The 19,972-nt window shown below is 43.1% G+C and overlaps 1 protein-coding gene across 1 annotated transcript; it reads right to left on the reverse strand.

Moving 5' to 3' along the window:
• Positions 1-6,098: 6,098 nt before the first annotated feature.
• Positions 6,099-19,663, reverse strand: LOC135568464 (lysine-specific demethylase 4C-like). Its single transcript, XM_065015248.1, has 5 exons — positions 19,523-19,663; positions 10,794-10,961; positions 9,561-9,736; positions 8,171-8,285; positions 6,099-6,308 (listed from the first exon to the last, which is right to left on the reverse strand). Exons 2-5 carry the CDS (start codon positions 10,935-10,937, stop codon positions 6,111-6,113), a joined length of 633 nt encoding a protein of 210 aa, XP_064871320.1. The 5' UTR covers positions 10,938-10,961; positions 19,523-19,663; the 3' UTR covers positions 6,099-6,110.
• Positions 19,664-19,972: the final 309 nt, after the last annotated feature.

Below are 19,972 nucleotides of genomic sequence, written 5' to 3' on the forward strand. Positions count from 1 at the left end.
GACCAGGTTAGGTATCTCAGGATAGTTAATGTATCCTAATGACCAGGACCAGGTTAGGTATCTCAGGATAGTTAATGTATCCTAATGACGACCAGGTTAGGGTTAGGTATCTCAGGATAGTTAATGTATCCTAATGATGACCAGGTTAGGTATCTTAGGATAGTTAACGTATCCTAATGACGACCAGGTTAGGTTAGGTATCTCAGGGATAGTTAACGTATCCTAATGATGACCAGGTTAGGGTTAGGTATCTCAGGGTAGTTAATGTATCCTAATGATGACCAGGTTAGGGTTAGGTATCTCAGGATAGTTAATGTATCCTAGGTTGTGATCTCAGGATAGTTAATGTGACGACCAGGGTTAGGTATCTCAGGGTAGTTAATGTATCCTAATGATGACCAGGTGAGGGTTAGGTATCTCAGGATAGTTAATGTATCCTAATGACGACCAGGTTAGGGTTAGGTATCTCAGGATAGTTAATGTATCCTAATGACGACCAGGTTAGGTATCTCAGGATAGTTAATGTATCCTAATGACGACCAGGTTAGGGTTAGGTATCTCAGGATAGTTAACGTATCCTAATGACGACCAGGTTAGGTATCTCAGGATAGTTAATGTATCCTAATGACGACCAGGTTAGGTTAGGTATCTCAGGATAGTTAACATATCCTAATGACGACCAGGTTAGGTATCTCAGGATAGTTTAATGTATCCTAATGACGACCAGGTTAGGGTTAGGTATCTCAGCAGTAAACTATATACAACCAGTCAATACATAAAGACAATCAACTAAAGTGAAGAGCTGTTGTAATGTTGGTCCAGATGACTAGAAGGCAGGTTGGTGATAGTGTAGTAGTGTTCTAACACTATGTTGTAGCGACAGAGAAGATGAAAGGGTTTTAAAAAGTGACAGTTGAGATGAAAGGCTTTTAAAAAGTGGCAGTTGAGATGAAAGGGTTTTAAAAAGTGACAGTTGAGATGAAAGGGTTTTAAAAAGTGACAGTTGAGATGAAAGGGTTTTAAAAAGTGACAGTTGAGATGAAAGGGTTTTAAAAAGTGACAGTTGAGATGAAAGGGTTTTAAAAAGTGACAGTTGAGATGAAAGGGTTTTAAAAAGTGGCAGTTGAGATGAAAGGGTTTTAAAAAGTGGCAGTTGAGATGAAAGGGTTTTAAAAAGTGACAGTTGAGATGAAAGGGTTTTAAAAAGTGACAGTTGAGATGAAAGGGTTTTAAAAAGTGGCAGTTGAGATGAAAGGGTTTTAAAAAGTGGCAGTTGAGATGAAAGGGTTTTAAAAAGTGGCAGTTGAGATGAAAGGGTTTTAAAAAGTGGCAGTTGAGATGAAAGGGTTTTAAAAAGTGGCAGTTGAGATGAAAGGGTTTTAAAAAGTGGCAGTTGAGATGAAAGGGTTTTAAAAAGTGACAGTTGAGATGAAAGGGTTTTAAAAAGTGGCAGTTGAGATGAAAGGGTTTTAAAAAGTGACAGTTGAGATGAAAGGGTTTTAAAAAGTGACAGTTGAGATGAACCTTTTTTAAAAAGTCAGTTGAGATGAAAGGGTTTTAAAAAGTGGCAGTTGAGATGAAAGGGTTTCAGGGCAGAACGAAAAGTGACAGTTGAGATGAAAGGGTTTTATTTATTTTTTTTAAAAGTGGTTAAGAACAGTTGAGATGAACCAGGGTTTTAAAAAGTGACAGTTGAGAGGAAAGGGTTTTAAAAAGTGACAGTTGAGATGAAAGGGCTTTAAAAAGTGGCAGTTGAGACAGTCAGTTTGTCTTTAAAATGTGGCAGTTGAGATGAAAGGGGGAGAAAAGTGGTCAGTTGAGATGAAAAGCCTCACATCCTTTAAAAAGTGGCAGTTGAAGAAACCTGGAACACACAAAAAGTGACTGTTGAGATTGAAAGGGTTTTAAAAAGTGACAGTTGAGACAAAAGGGTTTTAAAAAGTGGCAGTTGAGATGCTGCCTTTTAAAAAGTGCAGTTGAGATGAAAGGGTTTTAAAAAATATGGCAGTCTGAGATGAAAGGTCTCCCATTTTAAATACCTGTAGACAGAGACAACAGTCTGAGATAGACAATGATGACAATGTGTCTGATGGGTGTCTGTTAATATAGACAATGTGTTTTAAATAGTGACAGTTTTTAATTTATTTTTTATTTTAGACAATGTTCTTTAATATAGACAAGTCTGTTATATAGACAATGTGTCTTATTTTCAAGACAATGTGTCTGGGAACAATGTGTCTGTTAACTAGACAGAGACCTGTTCTGTTAATATACGACAAGATTTGTACCTTGTCAGACTCGGGGTCTTGAACAGAGACAATGTGTCTGTTACTAGACAATGTGTCTGATGTTAAATACACTAGGACAGAGAAATGTGACAGTTGAGAGGAAATGGGTTTTAAAAAGTGACAGTTGAGATGAAGACAATGTGGCTGTTTAAGACAGAGACAATGTGTCAGTTAATATAGACAATGTGTCTGATGTTAATATACCTGTAGACAGAGACAATGCTGTACTGTTAATATAGACTTCAGGATATAAGGGGAGACAGGGTCATCAATGTGTCTGAGAAAAGCCTCAATGTGTCTGTTAATAAGACATGTGTGATCTGTTAAAGAAACAATGTCTGAACAGACTGTTAATATACACAACATGGAGAGACTGTTAGATAGACAATGTGTCTGTTAATCAACAAGTGCTTTTGGGTACAAGAATTAGTTAATATAGACAATGTGTCTATCCTAATATAAGACCAGTTTAGACAATGTGTCTGTTAAATAGACAATGTGTTCTGTTAATATACCTTAAAACAATGTGTCTTAATATTTCATCTAGTTAAACAATGTGTCTGTTACCTATAGACAATGTGTCTCCAGTTAATATACCTGCTCAGGGGGAGACAATGTGTCTGTTAGACAGAGACAATGTGTCTGTTAATATAGACAATGTGTCTGATGTTAATATACCTGTAGACAGAGACAATGTGTCTGTTAATATATAGACAATGTGTCTGTTAATATAGACAGAGACAATGTGTCTGTTAATAGAGACAATGTGTCTGTTAATATAGACAATGTGTCTGATGTTAATATACCTGTAGACAGAGACAATGTGTCTGATGTTAATATACCTGTAGACAGAGACAATGTGTCTGTTAATATAGACAATGTGTCTGTTAATATAGACAATGTGTCTGTTAATATAGACAATGTGTCTGTTAATATAGACAATGTGTCTGTTAATATAGACAATGTGTCTGTTAATATACCTGTAGACAGAGACAATGTGTCTAGACAATGTGTCTGTTAATATAGACAATGTGTCTGTTAATATAGACAATGTGTCTGTTAATATAGACAATGTGTCTGTTAATATAGACAATGTGTCTGTTAATATACCTGTAGACAGAGACAATGTGTCTGTTAATATAGACAATGTGTCTGTTAATATAGACAATGTGTCTGTTAATATAGACAATGTGTCTGTTAATATAGACAATGTGTCTGTTAATATAGACAATGTGTCTGTTAATATAGACAATGTGTCTGTTAATATAGACAATGTGTCTGTTAATATAGACAATGTGTCTGTTAATATAGACAATGTGTCTGATGTTAATATACCTGTAGACAGAGACAATGTGTCTGTTAATATAGACAATGTGTCTGTTAATATACCTGTAGACAGAGACAATGTGTCTGATGTTAATATAGACAATGTGTCTGTTAATATACCTGTAGACAGAGACAATGTGTCTGTTAATATAGACAATGTGTCTGTTAATATAGACAATGTGTCTGTTAATATAGACAATGTGTCTGATGTTAATATACCTGTAGACAGAGACAATGTGTCTGTTAATATAGACAATGTGTCTGATGTTAATATACCAATGTCTGTTAATAGAGACAATGTGTCTGTTAATATAGACAATGTGTCTGATGTTAATATACCTGTAGACAGAGACAATGTGTAGACAGAGACAATGTGTCTGTTAATATAGACAATGTGTCTAGACAACAACAATGTCTGTTAATATAGACAATGTGTCTGTTAATATAGACAATGTGTCTGATGTTAATATACCTGTAGACAGAGACAATGTGTCTGTTAATATAGACAATGTGTCTGTTAATATACCTGTAGACAGAGACAATGTGTCTGTTAATATAGACAATGTGTCTGATGTTAATATACCTGTAGACAGAGACAATGTGTCTGTTAATATACCTGTAGACAGAGACAATGTGTCTGTTAATATACCTGTAGACAGAGACAATGTGTCTGTTAATATAGACAATGTGTCTGATGTTAATATACCTGTAGACAGAGACAATGTGTCTGTTAATATAGACAATGTGTCTGTTAATATAGACAATGTGTCTGTTAATATACCTGTAGACAGAGACAATGTGTCTGATGTTAATATACCTGTAGACAGAGACAATGTGTCTGTTAATATAGACAATGTGTCTGTTAATATAGACAATGTGTCTGATGTTAATATACCTGTAGACAGAGACAATGTGTCTGTTAATATAGACAATGTGTCTGTTAATATACCTGTAGACAGAGACAATGTGTCTGTTAATATAGACAATGTGTCTGATGTTAATATACCTGTAGACAGAGACAATGTGTCTGTTAATATAGACAATGTGTCTGATGTTAATATACCTGTAGACAATGTGTCTGTTAATATAGACAATGTGTCTGTTAATATAGACAATGTTAATATACCTGTAGACAGAGACAATGTGTCTGTTAATATAGACAATGTGTCTGATGTTAATATACCTGTAGACAGAGACAATGTGTCTGATGTTAATATACCTGTAGACAGAGACAATGTGTCTGTTAATATAGACAATGTGTCTGATGTTAATATACCTGTAGACAGAGACAATGTGTCTGTTAATATAGACAATGTGTCTGTTAATATAGACAATGTGTCTGTTAATATAGACAATGTGTCTGTTAATATAGACAATGTGTCTGATGTTAATATACCTGTAGACAGAGACAATGTGTCTGTTAATATAGACAATGTGTCTGTTAATATAGACAATGTGTCTGTTAATATAGACAATGTGTCTAATGTTAATATACCTGTAGACAGAGACAATGTTTGTCAGGTTAACACAGAAGGTGAACAGTAAACTAGTGTTTGGGTAGGTGTTATGTATGAGACAAACTGTTTAGATGTGTCATCCTCTACACTGACAATACTGGCCCCTAGTGGTGAGCCTTAGAATTCTACCTATTCTAAAGTTCCTGACATGGAACTCTGTAGAACTCTGTAGAACTCCGTAGAACTCCCTCTGGGTTCTTAGGCATTCCATTACACCTCTTCTCCCCCATCAGAAGCCCCATATTCAACTATCAGTCTGAGGTAAGGGTGTGTGTATGTGAGTGTAAGGGGAGAGGGAGGACTGCCCCAGGAGTGGGAGAGGTGAGGGGTGAGGAGGAGTTGAGAGAAGAGCTTCTTGGTGGTCCTCCCCTCCAGGGAAATGTGTCTAAGTGGGGAGAGGTGAGGGGTGAGGAGGGGTTGAGAGAAGAGCTTCTTGGTGGTCCTCCCCTCCAGGGAAATGTGTCTAAGTGGGGAGAGGTGAGGGGTGAGGAGGGGTTGAGAGAAGAGCTTCTTGGTGGTCCTCCCCTCCAGGGAAATGTGTCTAAGTGGGGAGAGGTGAGAACCATGTGTGTGTTGCAGGGCTTCCTGCTCTAATGAACAGCAGTATACCTCCAGGGGAAGAGAGAGATGGGGAGACTGAGGGAGGGAAAGTGGGAGAGGGAGAGAGGGAGGTGGAAAGAGGGAGAGAGAGAGGTGGAAAGAGGGAGGTGGAAAGAGGGAAAGAGGGAGGTGGAAAGAGGTGGAAAGAGGGAGAGAGAGAGGTGGAAAGAGGGAGGTGGAAAGAGGGAAAGAGGGAGGTGGAAAGAGGGAGAGAGGGAGGTGGAAAGAGGGAGAGAGGGAGGTGGAAAGGGGGAGAGAGGGAGACTTACGAGGGAGGAATAAAGAAGTAATTCCCCTCTCCCTTCCTACCCATCACTCCCTCTAACCCCGCCTCTCAGTTTTCCTGAGACACACCATGCTAGTAAATAACAGTATCCCCCTACCAGGACTTGGGCTCTCCAAAGTGCAGGTAGTTGATGCTATAAAGGTCCATGTCTTCAGTGTGCCAGGAGAAGCTGGTCTTCCACATGCCGAAGTACAGGTAGGGTGTGTTCACCCCCTGGATAGAAACACCACAGTCCTCTTCTATCACATCCAGGATGGAGTTGAGGTGGCCGATGTTCCACTCCTCTATACCCTACAGGAGAGAGGAGAGAGGAGGAGAGAGAATTAGATGAAAGACAAGGCAGAGAGAAGGAGAGAGGAGGAGAGAATTAGATGAGAGGAGGGAGAGGAGGCGAGAGAATTAGATGAAAGACAAGGGAGAGAGGAGGAGAGAGGAGGAGAGAATTAGATGAAAGACAAGGGAGAGAGGAGGAGAGAGGAGGAGAGAGAATTAGATGAGAGGAGAGGAGGAGAGAATTAGATGAAAGACAAGGGAGAGAGGAGGAGAGAGGAGGAGAGAGAATTAGATGAGAGGAGAGGAGGAGAGAGGAGGCGAGAGGAGGAGAGAGAATTAGATGAAAGACAAGAGGAGGAGAGAAGGCAGAATTAGATGAAAGAGGGAGAGGCGGAGAGGAGGAGAGAATTAGATGAAAGACAAGGGAGAGAGGAGCGAGAGGAGGAGGAATTAGAGAGAGGGAGAGAGAGGAGAGAGAGGAGGAGAGAGGAGGAGAGAGGAGGAGAGAATTAGATGAGAGGAGAGGAGGAGAGAGGAGGAGAGAATTAGATGAGGAGGAGAGAATTAGATGAGAGGAGGAGGAGAGAGGAGGCGAGAGGAGGAGAGAATTAGAGAGGAGAGGAGGAGAGAGGAGGAGAGAATTAGAGGAGAGGAGGAGGAGGAGGAGAGAATTAGATGAAAGACAAGGGAGAGAGGAGGAGAGAATTAGATGAAAGACGAGGGAGAGAGGAGGAGAGAGGAGGAGAGAATTAGATGAAAGACAAGGGAGAGAGGAGGAGAGAGGAGGAGAGAATTAGATGAAAGACAAGGGAGAGAGGAGGAGAGAATTAGATGAAAGACAAGGGAGAGAGGAGGAGAGAGGAGGAGAGAATTAGATGAAAGACAAGGGAGAGAGGAGGAGAGAATTAGATGAGAGGAGAGGAGAGAGGAGAGAGGAGAGGATAATTAGATGAAAGACAAGGGAGAGAGGAGGAGAGAGGAGAGAATTAGATGAAAGACAAGGGAGAGAGGAGGCGAGAGGAGGAGAGAGGAGAGAATTAGATGAAAGACAAGGGAGAGAGGAGGAGAGAATTAGATGAGAGAGAGAGGAGAGAGGAGGCGAGAGGAGGAGAGAGAATTAGATGAAAGACAAGGCAGAGAGGAGGAGAGAGGAGGAGAGAATTAGATGAAAGACAAGGGAGAGGAGGCGAGAGGAGGAGAGAGGAGGAGAGAATTAGATGAAAGACAAGGGAGAGAGGAGGAGAGAATTAGATGAAAGACAAGGGAGAGAGGAGGAGAGAATTAGATGAAAGACAGAAGGGAAAGAGGAGGCAAGAGGAGGAGAGAGAATTAGATGAAATACAGAAGGGAGAGAGGAGGCGAGAGGAGAGAGAATTAAATGAAAGGAGGCGAGAGGAGGAGAGAGGAAGCAAGAGGAGGACAGAGGAGGAGAGAGAATTAGATGAAAGACAGAAGGGAGAGAGGAGGCAAGAGGAGGAGAGAGAATTAGGTGAAAGACAGAAGAGAGAGAGAGAGAGGAGGAGAGAGGAGAGATGAGACAGAAGGGAGAGAGGAGGCGAGAGGAAGCAAGAGGAGGAGAGAGAATTAGATGAAAGACAGAATAGAGAGAGAGAGAGAGGAGGAGAGAGGAGACAGAAGGGAGAGAGGAGGCGAGAGGAGGAGAGAATTAGATGAGACAGAAGGGAGAGAAACAACAAGATAGAGTTGAGGTGTCAGATATTCCACTCCTCTATACTTCACCCTGCACCAGGACAGAGGAGAGGTTGGGATGACTAGAAAGGAATATACCGGGAGTGAAATGACAGAGATCCTGATGATCGGTGATGAGTGACAGAGAGAGGAGAGAGAGACTGATATTCTATGAGTCCTGAGACATCTACCTCGTCATAGAGGCTCCCGGGGACGTCAGCTCCATATATGGGAGATACGAAGGTCAGGTTCTTCCAGTACTTCCTCTCCAGGTCCTCATAGTTCAGGTAGCGGGGAGTACAATATCTGGAGAGGTAGAAGATCTATGTTACAACTACTATACTAAATATAACACATTATAGTTCAGGTAGAGGAGAGTACAGTATCTGGAGAGGTAGAAGATCTATGTTATAACTACTAAATATAACACATTATAGTTCAGGTAGAGGGGAGTACAGTATCTGGAGAGGTAGAAGATCTATGATAGATCATTATAGTTCAGGTTAGTACAGTATCTGGAGAGGTAGAAGATCTACTATACTAAATATAACACATTATAGTTCAGGTAGAGGGAGTACAGTATCTGGAGAGGTAGAAGATCTATGTTATAACTACTATACTAAATATAACACATTATAGTTCAGGTAGAGGGAGTACAGTATCTGGAGAGGTAGAAGATCTATGTTATAACTACTATACTAAATATAACACATTATAGTTCAGGTAGAGGGAGTACAGTATCTGGAGAGGTAGAAGATCTATGTTATAAAACTATACTAAATATAACACATTATAGTTCAGGTAGAGGGAGTACAGTATCTGGAGAGGTAGAAGATCTATGTTATAAATACTAAATATAACACATTATAGTTCAGGTAGAGGGAGTACAGTATCTGGAGAGGTAGAAGATCTATGTTATAAATACTAAAAGATCATTATAGTTATAGTATCTGGAGAGGTAGAAGATCTATGTTATAAATACTAAATATAACACATTATAGTTCAGGTAGAGGGAGTACAGTATCTGGAGAGGTAGAAGATCTATGTTATAAATACTATACTAAATATAACACATTATAGTTCAGGTAGAGGGAGTACAGTATCTGGAGAGGTAGAAGATCTATGTTATAAATACTATACTAAATATAACACATTATAGTTCAGGTAGAGGGAGTACAGTATCTGGAGAGGTAGAAGATCTATGTTATAACTACTAAATATAACACATTATAGTTCAGGTAGAGGGAGTACAGTATCTGGAGAGGTAGAAGATCTATGTTATAACTACTAAATATAACACATTATAGTTCAGGTAGAGGGAGTACAGTATCTGGAGAGGTAGAAGATCTATGTTATAAATACTATACTAAATATAACACATTATAGTTCAGGTAGAGGGAGTACAGTATCTGGAGAGGTAGAAGATCTATGTTATAAATACTAAATATAACACATTATAGTTCAGGTAGAGGGAGTACAGTATCTGGAGAGGTAGAAGATCTATGTTATAACTACTAAATATAACACATTATAGTTCAGGTAGAGGGAGTGTGTTTAAACTGTGTGTTTATAGTTACTGACTTGTCACTGTTGGCGAGGCGTCTGAACTCCTTTACGCTGAGCGGTTTCTTCTGGATGTTGAACTGAGTGAACAGGCCTGACTGGCCAGCAACCATCTGCTGGATAGGGGCGTGGATCACCAGGTCATCAATATCATCATAGCTACACCGAGGACGCCAGCCCTTAGGAGGAATCACCTGGAGACAGGTAGAGGAGAGGGGGGGTTATCACCTGGAGACAGGTAGAGGAGAGGGGGGTTATCACCTGGAGACAGGTAGAGGAGAGGGGGGTTATCACCTGGAGACAGGTAGAGGAGAGAGGGGGTTATCACCTGGAGACAGGTAGAGGAGAGAGGGGGTTATCACCTGGAGACAGGTAGAGGAGAGGTTATCACCTGGAGACAGGTAGAGAGAGGGGGGGGGGTTATCACCTGGAGACAGGTAGAGGAGAGGGGGGGTTATCACCTGGAGACAGGTAGAGGAGAGAGGGGGTTATCACCTGGAGACAGGTAGAGGAGAGAGGGGGTTATCACCTGGAGACAGGTAGAGGAGAGAGGGGGTTATCACCTGGAGACAGGTAGAGGAGAGGGGGTTATCACCTGGAGACAGGTAGAGGAGAGGGGGGTTATCACCTGGAGACAGGTAGAGGAGAGGTTATCACCTGGAGACAGGTAGAGGAGAGGTTATCACCTGGAGACAGGTAGAGGAGAGGGGGGTTATCACCTGGAGACAGGTAGAGGAGAGAGGGGGTTATCACCTGGAGACAGGTAGAGGAGAGGGGGGTTATCACCTGGAGACAGGTAGAGGAGAGGGGGTTATCACCTGGAGACAGAGAGAGAGGGGGTTATCACCTGGAGACAGGTAGAGAGAGAGAGAGGGGTTATCACCTGGAGACAGAGAGAGAGGGGGTTATCACCTGGAGACAGGTAGAGGAGAGAGGGGGGGTTATCACCTGGAGACAGGTAGAGGAGAGGGGGGTTATCACCTGGAGACAGGTAGAGGAGAGAGAGGGGGGTATCACCTGGAGACAGGTAGAGGAGAGAGAGGAGGGGGGGTTATCACCTGGAGACAGGTGGAGGAGAGAGGGGGAGGGGGTTATCACCTGGAGGCAGGTAGAGGGTGATAATCCCCAATTTACACTCAGACAAGCACACACACACACACACACACACACACACATAGGTTGTTCTCTCATCTTTCCTGAACAGACAGACACCAAACACACTTCCAGTCCTACTCTCAGACACACCCCCACCTTGGCGAGGCCAGCACGGTGCGCCCCCTGGGCCTCCATGTGGGCCAGGTACCGGTTGAAGTCTCTGAATTCCTCCACGGTGGGCCTGAAGGTCATGATCTTGCAGGAGGGGTTAACGGGGCCGTAGACCTCCGCCCCTGCCATCCTGCCTGCTCACACAGAGGAAGCCTTGACAGAGAAACAGTTACTCCTCATTAGAATGTCATGACAGTAATACGTTCTGTTAACTAAGGGGGAAGCCTTGACAGAGAAACAGTTACTCCTCATTAGAATGTCATGACAGTAATACGTTCTGTTAACTAAGGGGGAAGCCTTGACAGAGAAACAGTTACTCCTCATTAGAATGTCATGACAGTAATACGTTCTGTTAACTAAGGGGGAAGCCTTGACAGAGAAACAGTTACTCCTCATTAGAATCAGGGCAGGAGGGGGTTAACAGGGCAGGAGGGGGTTAACGGGGCAGGAGGGGTTAACGGGGCAGGAGGGGCATAACGGGGCAGGAGGGGCTTAACGGGGCAGGAGGGGCTTAACGGGGCAGGAGGGGCTTAACGGGGCAGGAGGGGCTTAACGGGGCAGGAGGGGCTTAACGGGGCAGGAGGGGCTTAACAGGGCAGGAGGGGGTTAACAGGGCAGGAGGGGGTTAACAGGGCAGGAGGGGGTTAACAGGGCAGGAGGGGGTTAACGGGGCCGTAGACCCCCTGCCATCCTGCCTCCACCAATTAAACCCAGACAGAGAAAAGAGTAGAATATAAACTGGGTGGTTCGAGCCCTGAATGCTGATTGGCTGACGGCCGTGGTATATCAGACCTTAAACCACGGGTATGACAAAACAGTTATTTTTACTGTTCCAATTACATTGGTAAACAGTTTATAATAGCAATAAGACACCTCAGGGGTTTGTGGTATTTGGCCAATTTACCACGGCTAAGGGCTGTATCCAGGCACACAGCGATGCGTATTAGAACAACCCCTAGCCGTGGTATATTGGCCATATACCCCACCCCTCTGGCCTTATTGCTTAAATAGAACACAGGCTTGGGCCATAGGCTGTCTGACTAGACTGATAAAACCTAGAGATACATACCGTAGACACACTAGATCCCAGCTAGCCTACATACCGTATAGACACTAGATCCCAGCTAGCCTACATACCGTAGAGACACTAGAGCCCAGCTAGCCTACATATCGTAGAGACACGAGATCCCAGCTAGCCTACATACCGTAGAGACACTAGATCCCAGCTAGCCTACATACCGTAGAGACACTAGATCCCAGCTAGCCTACATACCGTAGAGACACTAGATCCCAGCTAGCCTACATACCGTAGAGACACTAGATCCCAGCTAGCCTACATACCGTAGAGACACTAGATCCCAGCTAGCCTACATACCGTAGAGACACTAGATCCCAGCTAGCCTACATACCGTAGAGACGCTAGATCCTAGCTAGCCTACATACCGTAGAGACGCTAGATCCCAGCTAGCCTACATACTGAAGAGACGCTAGATCCCAGCTAGTCTACATACTGTAGAGACGCTAGATCCCAGCTAGTCTACATACTGTAGAGACGCTAGACCACAGCTAGTCTACATACTGTAGAGACGCTAGACCACAGCTAGTCTACATACTGTAGAGACGCTAGACCACAGCTAGTCTACATACTGTAGAGACGCTAGACCACAGCTAGTCTACATACTATAGACTAGCTAGACCACAGCTAGTCTACATACTGTAGAGACGCCAGACCACAGCTAGTCTACATACTGTAGAGACGCTAGACCACAGCTAGTCTACATACTGTAGAGACGCTAGATCCCAGCTAGTCTACATACTGTAGAGACGCTAGACCACAGCTAGTCTACATACTGTAGAGACGCTAGACCACAGCTAGTCTACATACTGTAGAGACGCTAGACCACAGCTAGTCTACATACTGTAGAGACGCTAGACCACAGCTAGTCTACATACTGTAGAGACGCTAGACCACAGCTAGTCTACATACTGTAGAGACGCTAGACCACAGCTAGTCTACATACTGTAGAGACGCTAGACCACAGCTAGTCTACATACTGTAGAGACGCTAGACCACAGCTAGTCTACATACAGCACAGTCTACATACTGTAGAGACGCTAGACCACAGCTAGTCTACATACTGTAGAGACGCTAGACCACAGCTAGTCTACATACTGTAGAGACGCTAGACCACAGCTAGTCTACATACTGTAGAGACGCTAGACCACAGCTAGTCTACATACTGTAGAGACGCTAGACCACAGCTAGTCTACATACTGTAGAGACGCTAGACCACAGCTAGTCTACATACTGTAGAGACGCTAGACCACAGCTAGTCTACATACTGTAGAGACGCTAGACCACAGCTAGTCTACATACTGTAGAGACGCTAGATCTCAGCTAGTCTACATACTGTAGAGATGCTAGATCTCAGCTAGTCTACATACTGTAGAGATGCTAGATCTCAGCTAGTCTACATACTGTAGAGACGCTAGACCACAGCTAGTCTACATACTGTAGAGACGCACAGCTAGTCTACATACTGTAGAGACGCTAGACCACAGCTAGTCTACATACTGTAGAGACGCTAGACCACAGCTAGTCTACATACTGTAGAGACGCTAGACCACAGCTAGTCTACATACTGTAGAGACGCTAGACCACAGCTAGTCTACATACTGTAGAGACGCTAGACCACAGCTAGTCTACATACTGTAGAGACGCTAGACCACAGCTAGTCTACATACTGTAGAGACGCTAGACCACAGCTAGTCTACATACTGCTACATACTAGACTACTAGATCTCAGCTAGTCTACATACTGTAGAGACGCTAGATCTCAGCTAGTCTACATACTGTAGAGACGCTAGATCTCAGCTAGTCTACATACTGTAGAGACGCTAGACCACAGCTAGTCTACATACTGTAGAGACGCTAGATCACAGCTAGTCTACATACTGTAGAGACGCTAGACCACAGCTAGTCTACATACTGTAGAGACGCTAGACCACAGCTAGTCTACATACTGTAGAGACGCTAGACCACAGCTAGTCTACATACTGTAGAGACGCTAGATCTCAGCTAGTCTACATACTGTAGAGACGCTAGACCACAGCTAGTCTACATACTGTAGACCACAGCTAGTCTACATACTGTAGAGACGCTAGACCACAGCTAGTCTACATACTGTAGAGACGCTAGACCACAGCTAGTCTACATACTGTAGAGACGCTAGATCTCAGCTAGTCTACATACTGTAGAGACGCTAGACCACAGCTAGTCTACATACTGTAGAGACGCTAGATCTCAGCTAGTCTACATACTGTAGAGACAGTCTACATACTAGACGCCACAGCTAGTCTACATACTGTAGAGACGCTAGACCACAGCTAGTCTACATACTGTAGAGACGCTAGACCACAGCTAGTCTACATACTGTAGAGACGCTAGACCACAGCTAGTCTACATACTGTAGAGACGCTAGACCACAGCTAGTCTACATACTGTAGAGACGCTAGACCACAGCTAGTCTACATACTGTAGAGACGCTAGACCACAGCTAGTCTACATACTGTAGAGACGCTAGACCACAGCTAGTCTACATACTGTAGAGACGCTAGACCACAGCTAGTCTACATACTGTAGAGACGCTAGACCACAGCTAGTCTACATACTGTAGAGACGCTAGAGACCACAGCTAGTCTACATACTGTAGAGACGCTAGACCACAGCTAGTCTACATACTGTAGAGACGCTAGACCACAGCTAGTCTACATACTGTAGAGACGCTAGACCACAGCTAGTCTACATACTGTAGAGACGCTAGACCACAGCTAGTCTACATACTGTAGAGACGCTAGACCACAGCTAGTCTACATACTGTAGAGACGCTAGACCACAGCTAGTCTACATACTGTAGAGACGCTAGACCACAGCTAGTCTACATACTGTAGAGACGCTAGACCACAGCTAGTCTACATACTGTAGAGACGCTAGACCACAGCTAGTCTACATACTGTAGAGACGCTAGACCACAGCTAGTCTACATACTGTAGAGACGCTAGACCACAGCTAGTCTACATACTGTAGAGACGCTAGACCACAGCTAGTCTACATACTGTAGAGACGCTAGACCACAGAGTCCACAGCTAGACCACAGTCTACATACTGTAGAGACGCTAGACCACAGCTAGTCTACATACTGTAGAGACGCTAGACCACAGCTAGTCTACATACTGTAGAGACGCTAGACCACAGCTAGTCTACATACTGTAGAGACGCTAGACCACAGCTAGTCTACATACTGTAGAGACGCTAGACCACAGCTAGTCTACATACTGTAGAGACGCTAGACCACAGCTAGTCTACATACTGTAGAGACGCTAGACCACAGCTAGTCTACATACTGTAGAGACGCTAGACCACAGCTAGTCTACATACTGTAGAGACGCTAGACCACAGCTAGTCTACATACTGTAGAGCTAGAGACGCTAGACCACAGCTAGTCTACATACTGTAGAGACGCTAGACCACAGCTAGTCTACATACTGCAGAGACGCTAGACCACAGCTAGTCTACATACTGTAGAGAGAGACCACAGCTAGTCTACATACTGTAGAGACGCTAGACCACAGCTAGTCTACATACTGTAGAGACGCTAGACCACAGCTAGTCTACATACTGTAGAGACGCTAGACCACAGCTAGTCTACATACTGTAGAGACGCTAGACCACAGCTAGTCTACATACTGTAGAGACGCTAGACCACAGCTAGTCTACATACTGTAGAGACGCTAGACCACAGCTAGTCTACATACTGTAGAGACGCTAGACCACAGCTAGTCTACATACTGTAGAGACGCTAGACCACAGCTAGTCTACATACTGCAGAGACGCTAGACCACAGCTAGTCTACATACTGCAGAGACGCTAGACCACAGCTAGTCTACATACTGCAGAGACGCTAGACCACAGCTAGTCTACATACTGCAGAGACGCTAGACCACAGCTAGTCTACATACTGCAGAGACGCTAGACCACAGCTAGTCTACATACTGCAGAGACGCTAGACCACAGCTAGTCTACATACTGTAGAGACGCTAGACCACAGCTAGTCTACATACTGTAGAGACGCTAGACCACAGCTAGTCTACATACTGTAGAGACGCTAGACCACAGCTAGTCTACATACTGTAGAGACGCTAGACCACAGCTAGTCTACATACTGTAGAGACGCTAGACCACAGCTAGTCTACATACTGTAGAGACGCTAGACCACAGCTAGTCTACATACTGTAGAGACGCTAGACCACAGCTAGTCTACATACTGTAGAGACGCTAGACCACAGCTAGTCTACATACTGTAGAGACGCTAGATCTCAGCTAGTCTACATACTGTAGAGATGCTAGACCACAGCTAGTCTACATACTGTAGAGATGCTAGACCACAGCTAGTCTACATACTGTAGAGACGCTAGACCACAGCTAGTCTACATACTGTAGAGACGCTAGACCACAGCTAGTCTACATACTGTAGAGATGCTAGACCACAGCTAGTCTACATACTGTAGAGACGCTAGACCACAGCTAGTCTACATACTGTAGAGACGCTAGACCACAGCTAGTCTACATACTGTAGAGACGCTAGACCACAGCTAGTCTACATACTGTAGAGATGCTAGACCACAGCTAGTCTACATACTGTAGAGACGCTAGACCACAGCTAGTCTACATACTGTAGAGACGCTAGATCTCAGCTAGTCTACATACTGTAGAGATGCTAGATCTCAGCTAGTCTACATACTGTAGAGATGCTAGACCACAGCTAGTCTCCATACTGTAGAGATGCTAGACCACAGCTAGTCTACATACTGTAGAGATGCTAGACCACAGCTAGTCTACATACTGTAGAGATGCTAGATCACAGCTAGTCTCCATACTGTAGAGACCCTAGACCACAGCTAGTCTCCATACTGTAGAGACCCTAGACCACAGCTAGTCTACATACTGTAGAGATGCTAGACCACAGCTAGTCTCCATACTGTAGAGATGCTAGATCTCAGCTAGTCTCCATACTGTAGAGACCCTAGACCACAGCTAGTCTCCATACTGTAGAGACCCTAGACCACAGCTAGTCTCCATTCTATGTGCAGTACGACAGTAGCCCCATTTTACAGCACAGAAGTAACCAGAAGTATTTCCTAAGTAGTATTAAACGGTTATTATAAACTGGGTTGGTTACGAGCGACCTGAATGCTGATTGGCTGACAGACGCGGTATATCACGCGTATGACAAAACATTCCGTTGTACTGCTCTAATTACTTTGATATCCAGTTTATAACAGCAATAAGGCGCCTCCAATCAGGACCAGGGTTTGTGCAGTGTAGGCGACAGTATTGCTTATATGAATAACACATAAATAAAAAGCAACACGTAGGTTATTATTGTGTAACTAACCAATAAGGCCCGATAACAATATTAACCTATGTGCAACACATTTATTATTCTTATCAGGCCTCATTGGTTAATTACACAAAACAGACAAGGCAGCAGGCTTCTCTTCCTTCTTCCTGAGTCCAGCTCTAACACACCTGATTCTACTAATTACCTAATCATCAATCCAATAAGCTTTGATAAGCTAGTAAGCTAGTACGAGTCCAACGCTCTAACCACTAGGCTACCCTGCCGCCCCCCAATAAATCAGCCTCCAAAATGGCCCCTATTCCATATATAGTACACTACTTTTGACCAGGGTTGGCACCCTATTTAGTTCACTACTTTTGACCAGGGTTGGCACCCTACTCCATATATAGTACACTACTTTTGACCATAGCATAGGAGTATGCACTACTTTTGACCAGGGTTGGCACCCTATTCCCTATTTAGTTCACTACTTTAGACCAGGGTTGGCACCCTATTCCATATATAGTACACTACTTTAGACCAGGGTTGGCACCCTATTCCATATTTAGTTCACTACTTTTGACCATAGCATAGGAGTATGGGTTCTGGTCAAACGTTGTGTCCTGAAAAGGGTGCTCTTTGGGATGCAGTCCTATGCTGTCTTACTCATGTCACCTTCAGTTTCGCTGTGTGTTATTTACAAGTTGGACCACTGGGTGGCGGTCATCTCCCACAAAGGAAATGGTGGTCCTCCCAAAATATTCTGACAACCCCTCTGCTAGTTACCACCAGCAGGGTTCCCGATCACCACAACTCTGCCGTCCGTCCCGAATGGCACCCTATTCCCTACATAGTGCACTACTTTTGACCAGTGCTTACATCAACATTAGAGCACTATATAGGGAATAGGGTGCCATTTGGTATACTCCTTTGGATTTACTTTGACAAAGGAGACAAAGGACTAGACACACAATAACAGTTGGTTTCTTAAAAAAATAAAAATAGTTGAAGCAAAACAGTACAATGAGGAATAGACCCACAATAAGGAAATGCGTCTCAAATCATTCATTTCGATTATCTCACAAAGCAATGAACGGCTAATACAGTAACAATAAAAACGTTACATTTTAATTGATTCGAATAAAGTAAATCTATTAATTATGTTGTTGCATATCATGTTTGATATAAAAATGGTAACTTTGCCATTTAAAGCTGTTCAACCATTTTCTTAAAAATCATGCAATGCACTGTTTATATATAGTAGCTAAATGATTAAATCACTTGTGACAGTGCATTTATTTTCCAAGATAAGTCCGAAGTACAGTGTGGCTAATCTGATCTTTGTCTGTCTTTCAGTCCGAGCTCGTCTACGTTCAGTTGTGGTAGCCAGCAATGGCAGATCGAAGGAGACAGTTCAAATCATTGATAACTACGACTTGATTTGAAACCAACCACTCCCTTTCTTTCGTTATTGTCAGAATTCAAGAGTCTTACAGTAGTCAAACGTGAGATAAATACCAAGAACTGGTTGCGATGAGAAAAGGCATAAGTAACCAGCTTGCTAAACTGGCCATCTTGCACAATGCGCGTAGCAGAGATGGGGGTTTAAATCCCATCTTGAATGGATGCTGTCGAGATGTATGCTAACTAACAAGGCCCGAAGTTAGCTAGCAAGCTACTAGTTGACCAAATATACTGCACGAATTCAACATATATCAACCATAAATAGTCTGGCTGTTATCCAGACACACATATAAATACATTTACCTAGTAACGTTAGTATTGTGCATCGCAGTTTCACTGGTTTAACTAGCTAACAACAGATTAACAGTTGGCTATTTGCTAGTAGAAGTTAGCACAACGAAAACACCAAGTCAACGGGTTCGAGTTAGCCTCACCAGCTAACTGTGAGAGGTAACTGTTAGCTAGCCGGTAATAAAACAGGGTATAAATAAACATTCTGTGTAATATGTATAACGTAGACTATGTCCAAGCAGAACTACTATATCTACAGCCAGTTTAACTATATGCAATAATGTCTGAATAAATTGATAAATGCATGCAAGCAGCGAAAACGAGTTGCTGTTGTTAGCCAACGTGTGCCAAGTTGGGCTAGCTAGCAACGGTAGCTTAGTTACCCTAGCCAACCAGTTAGCCTAGCCAGCCAGTTAGCTTAGCCAACCAGTTAGCTTAGCCAACCAGTCCACCGCTTACAAATGAAAATAGACGCCACAAACTAGTTGACACTGAACGTTATAGTCATGAATTAAACCCGTGTTATAGATTGCATTTATTATGAAACTTGTACTGTACCTTTTGGTGTATGAAAAATGTGTGTTTCGTTGTATTGTTGTTTATCTCTTCTCGCCCTGATCGCCCAGCTGTTTTCATATAACAGCTGGTCAACAGCGACTTGTTCTTCTGTCTGGTCGATGAGCAGATTTCAGACCAGTGGTGTAGTTGGCTGCCCCCTGTCGGACAAAGATGCACCTTCACTTCAACAAAATGTAGAGAAAAAAAAAGAGAAAAATCAAGCAGTCATTTAATTATAGGAATCTAGAATAAGAAACATATAAAATTAAGCATTTATTTAATTATAGGAATATTTTCTATTAAATGTTCATTCAGAAATGCTTGGTTTTTCACTTTTTTGGGGAGACACATTTCGATGGATATTTTCTCCCTTCCTGTTTTCCTATTGTTTCAGTTTCTACACAGAATTTCCCAGTTTATATACATGTAAAGAATGAATAAGACTACGTG

This window comes from Oncorhynchus nerka, unplaced genomic scaffold (assembly GCF_034236695.1).
Source record: "Oncorhynchus nerka isolate Pitt River unplaced genomic scaffold, Oner_Uvic_2.0 unplaced_scaffold_1582, whole genome shotgun sequence".
Lineage (NCBI taxonomy): Eukaryota > Metazoa > Chordata > Actinopteri > Salmoniformes > Salmonidae > Oncorhynchus > Oncorhynchus nerka.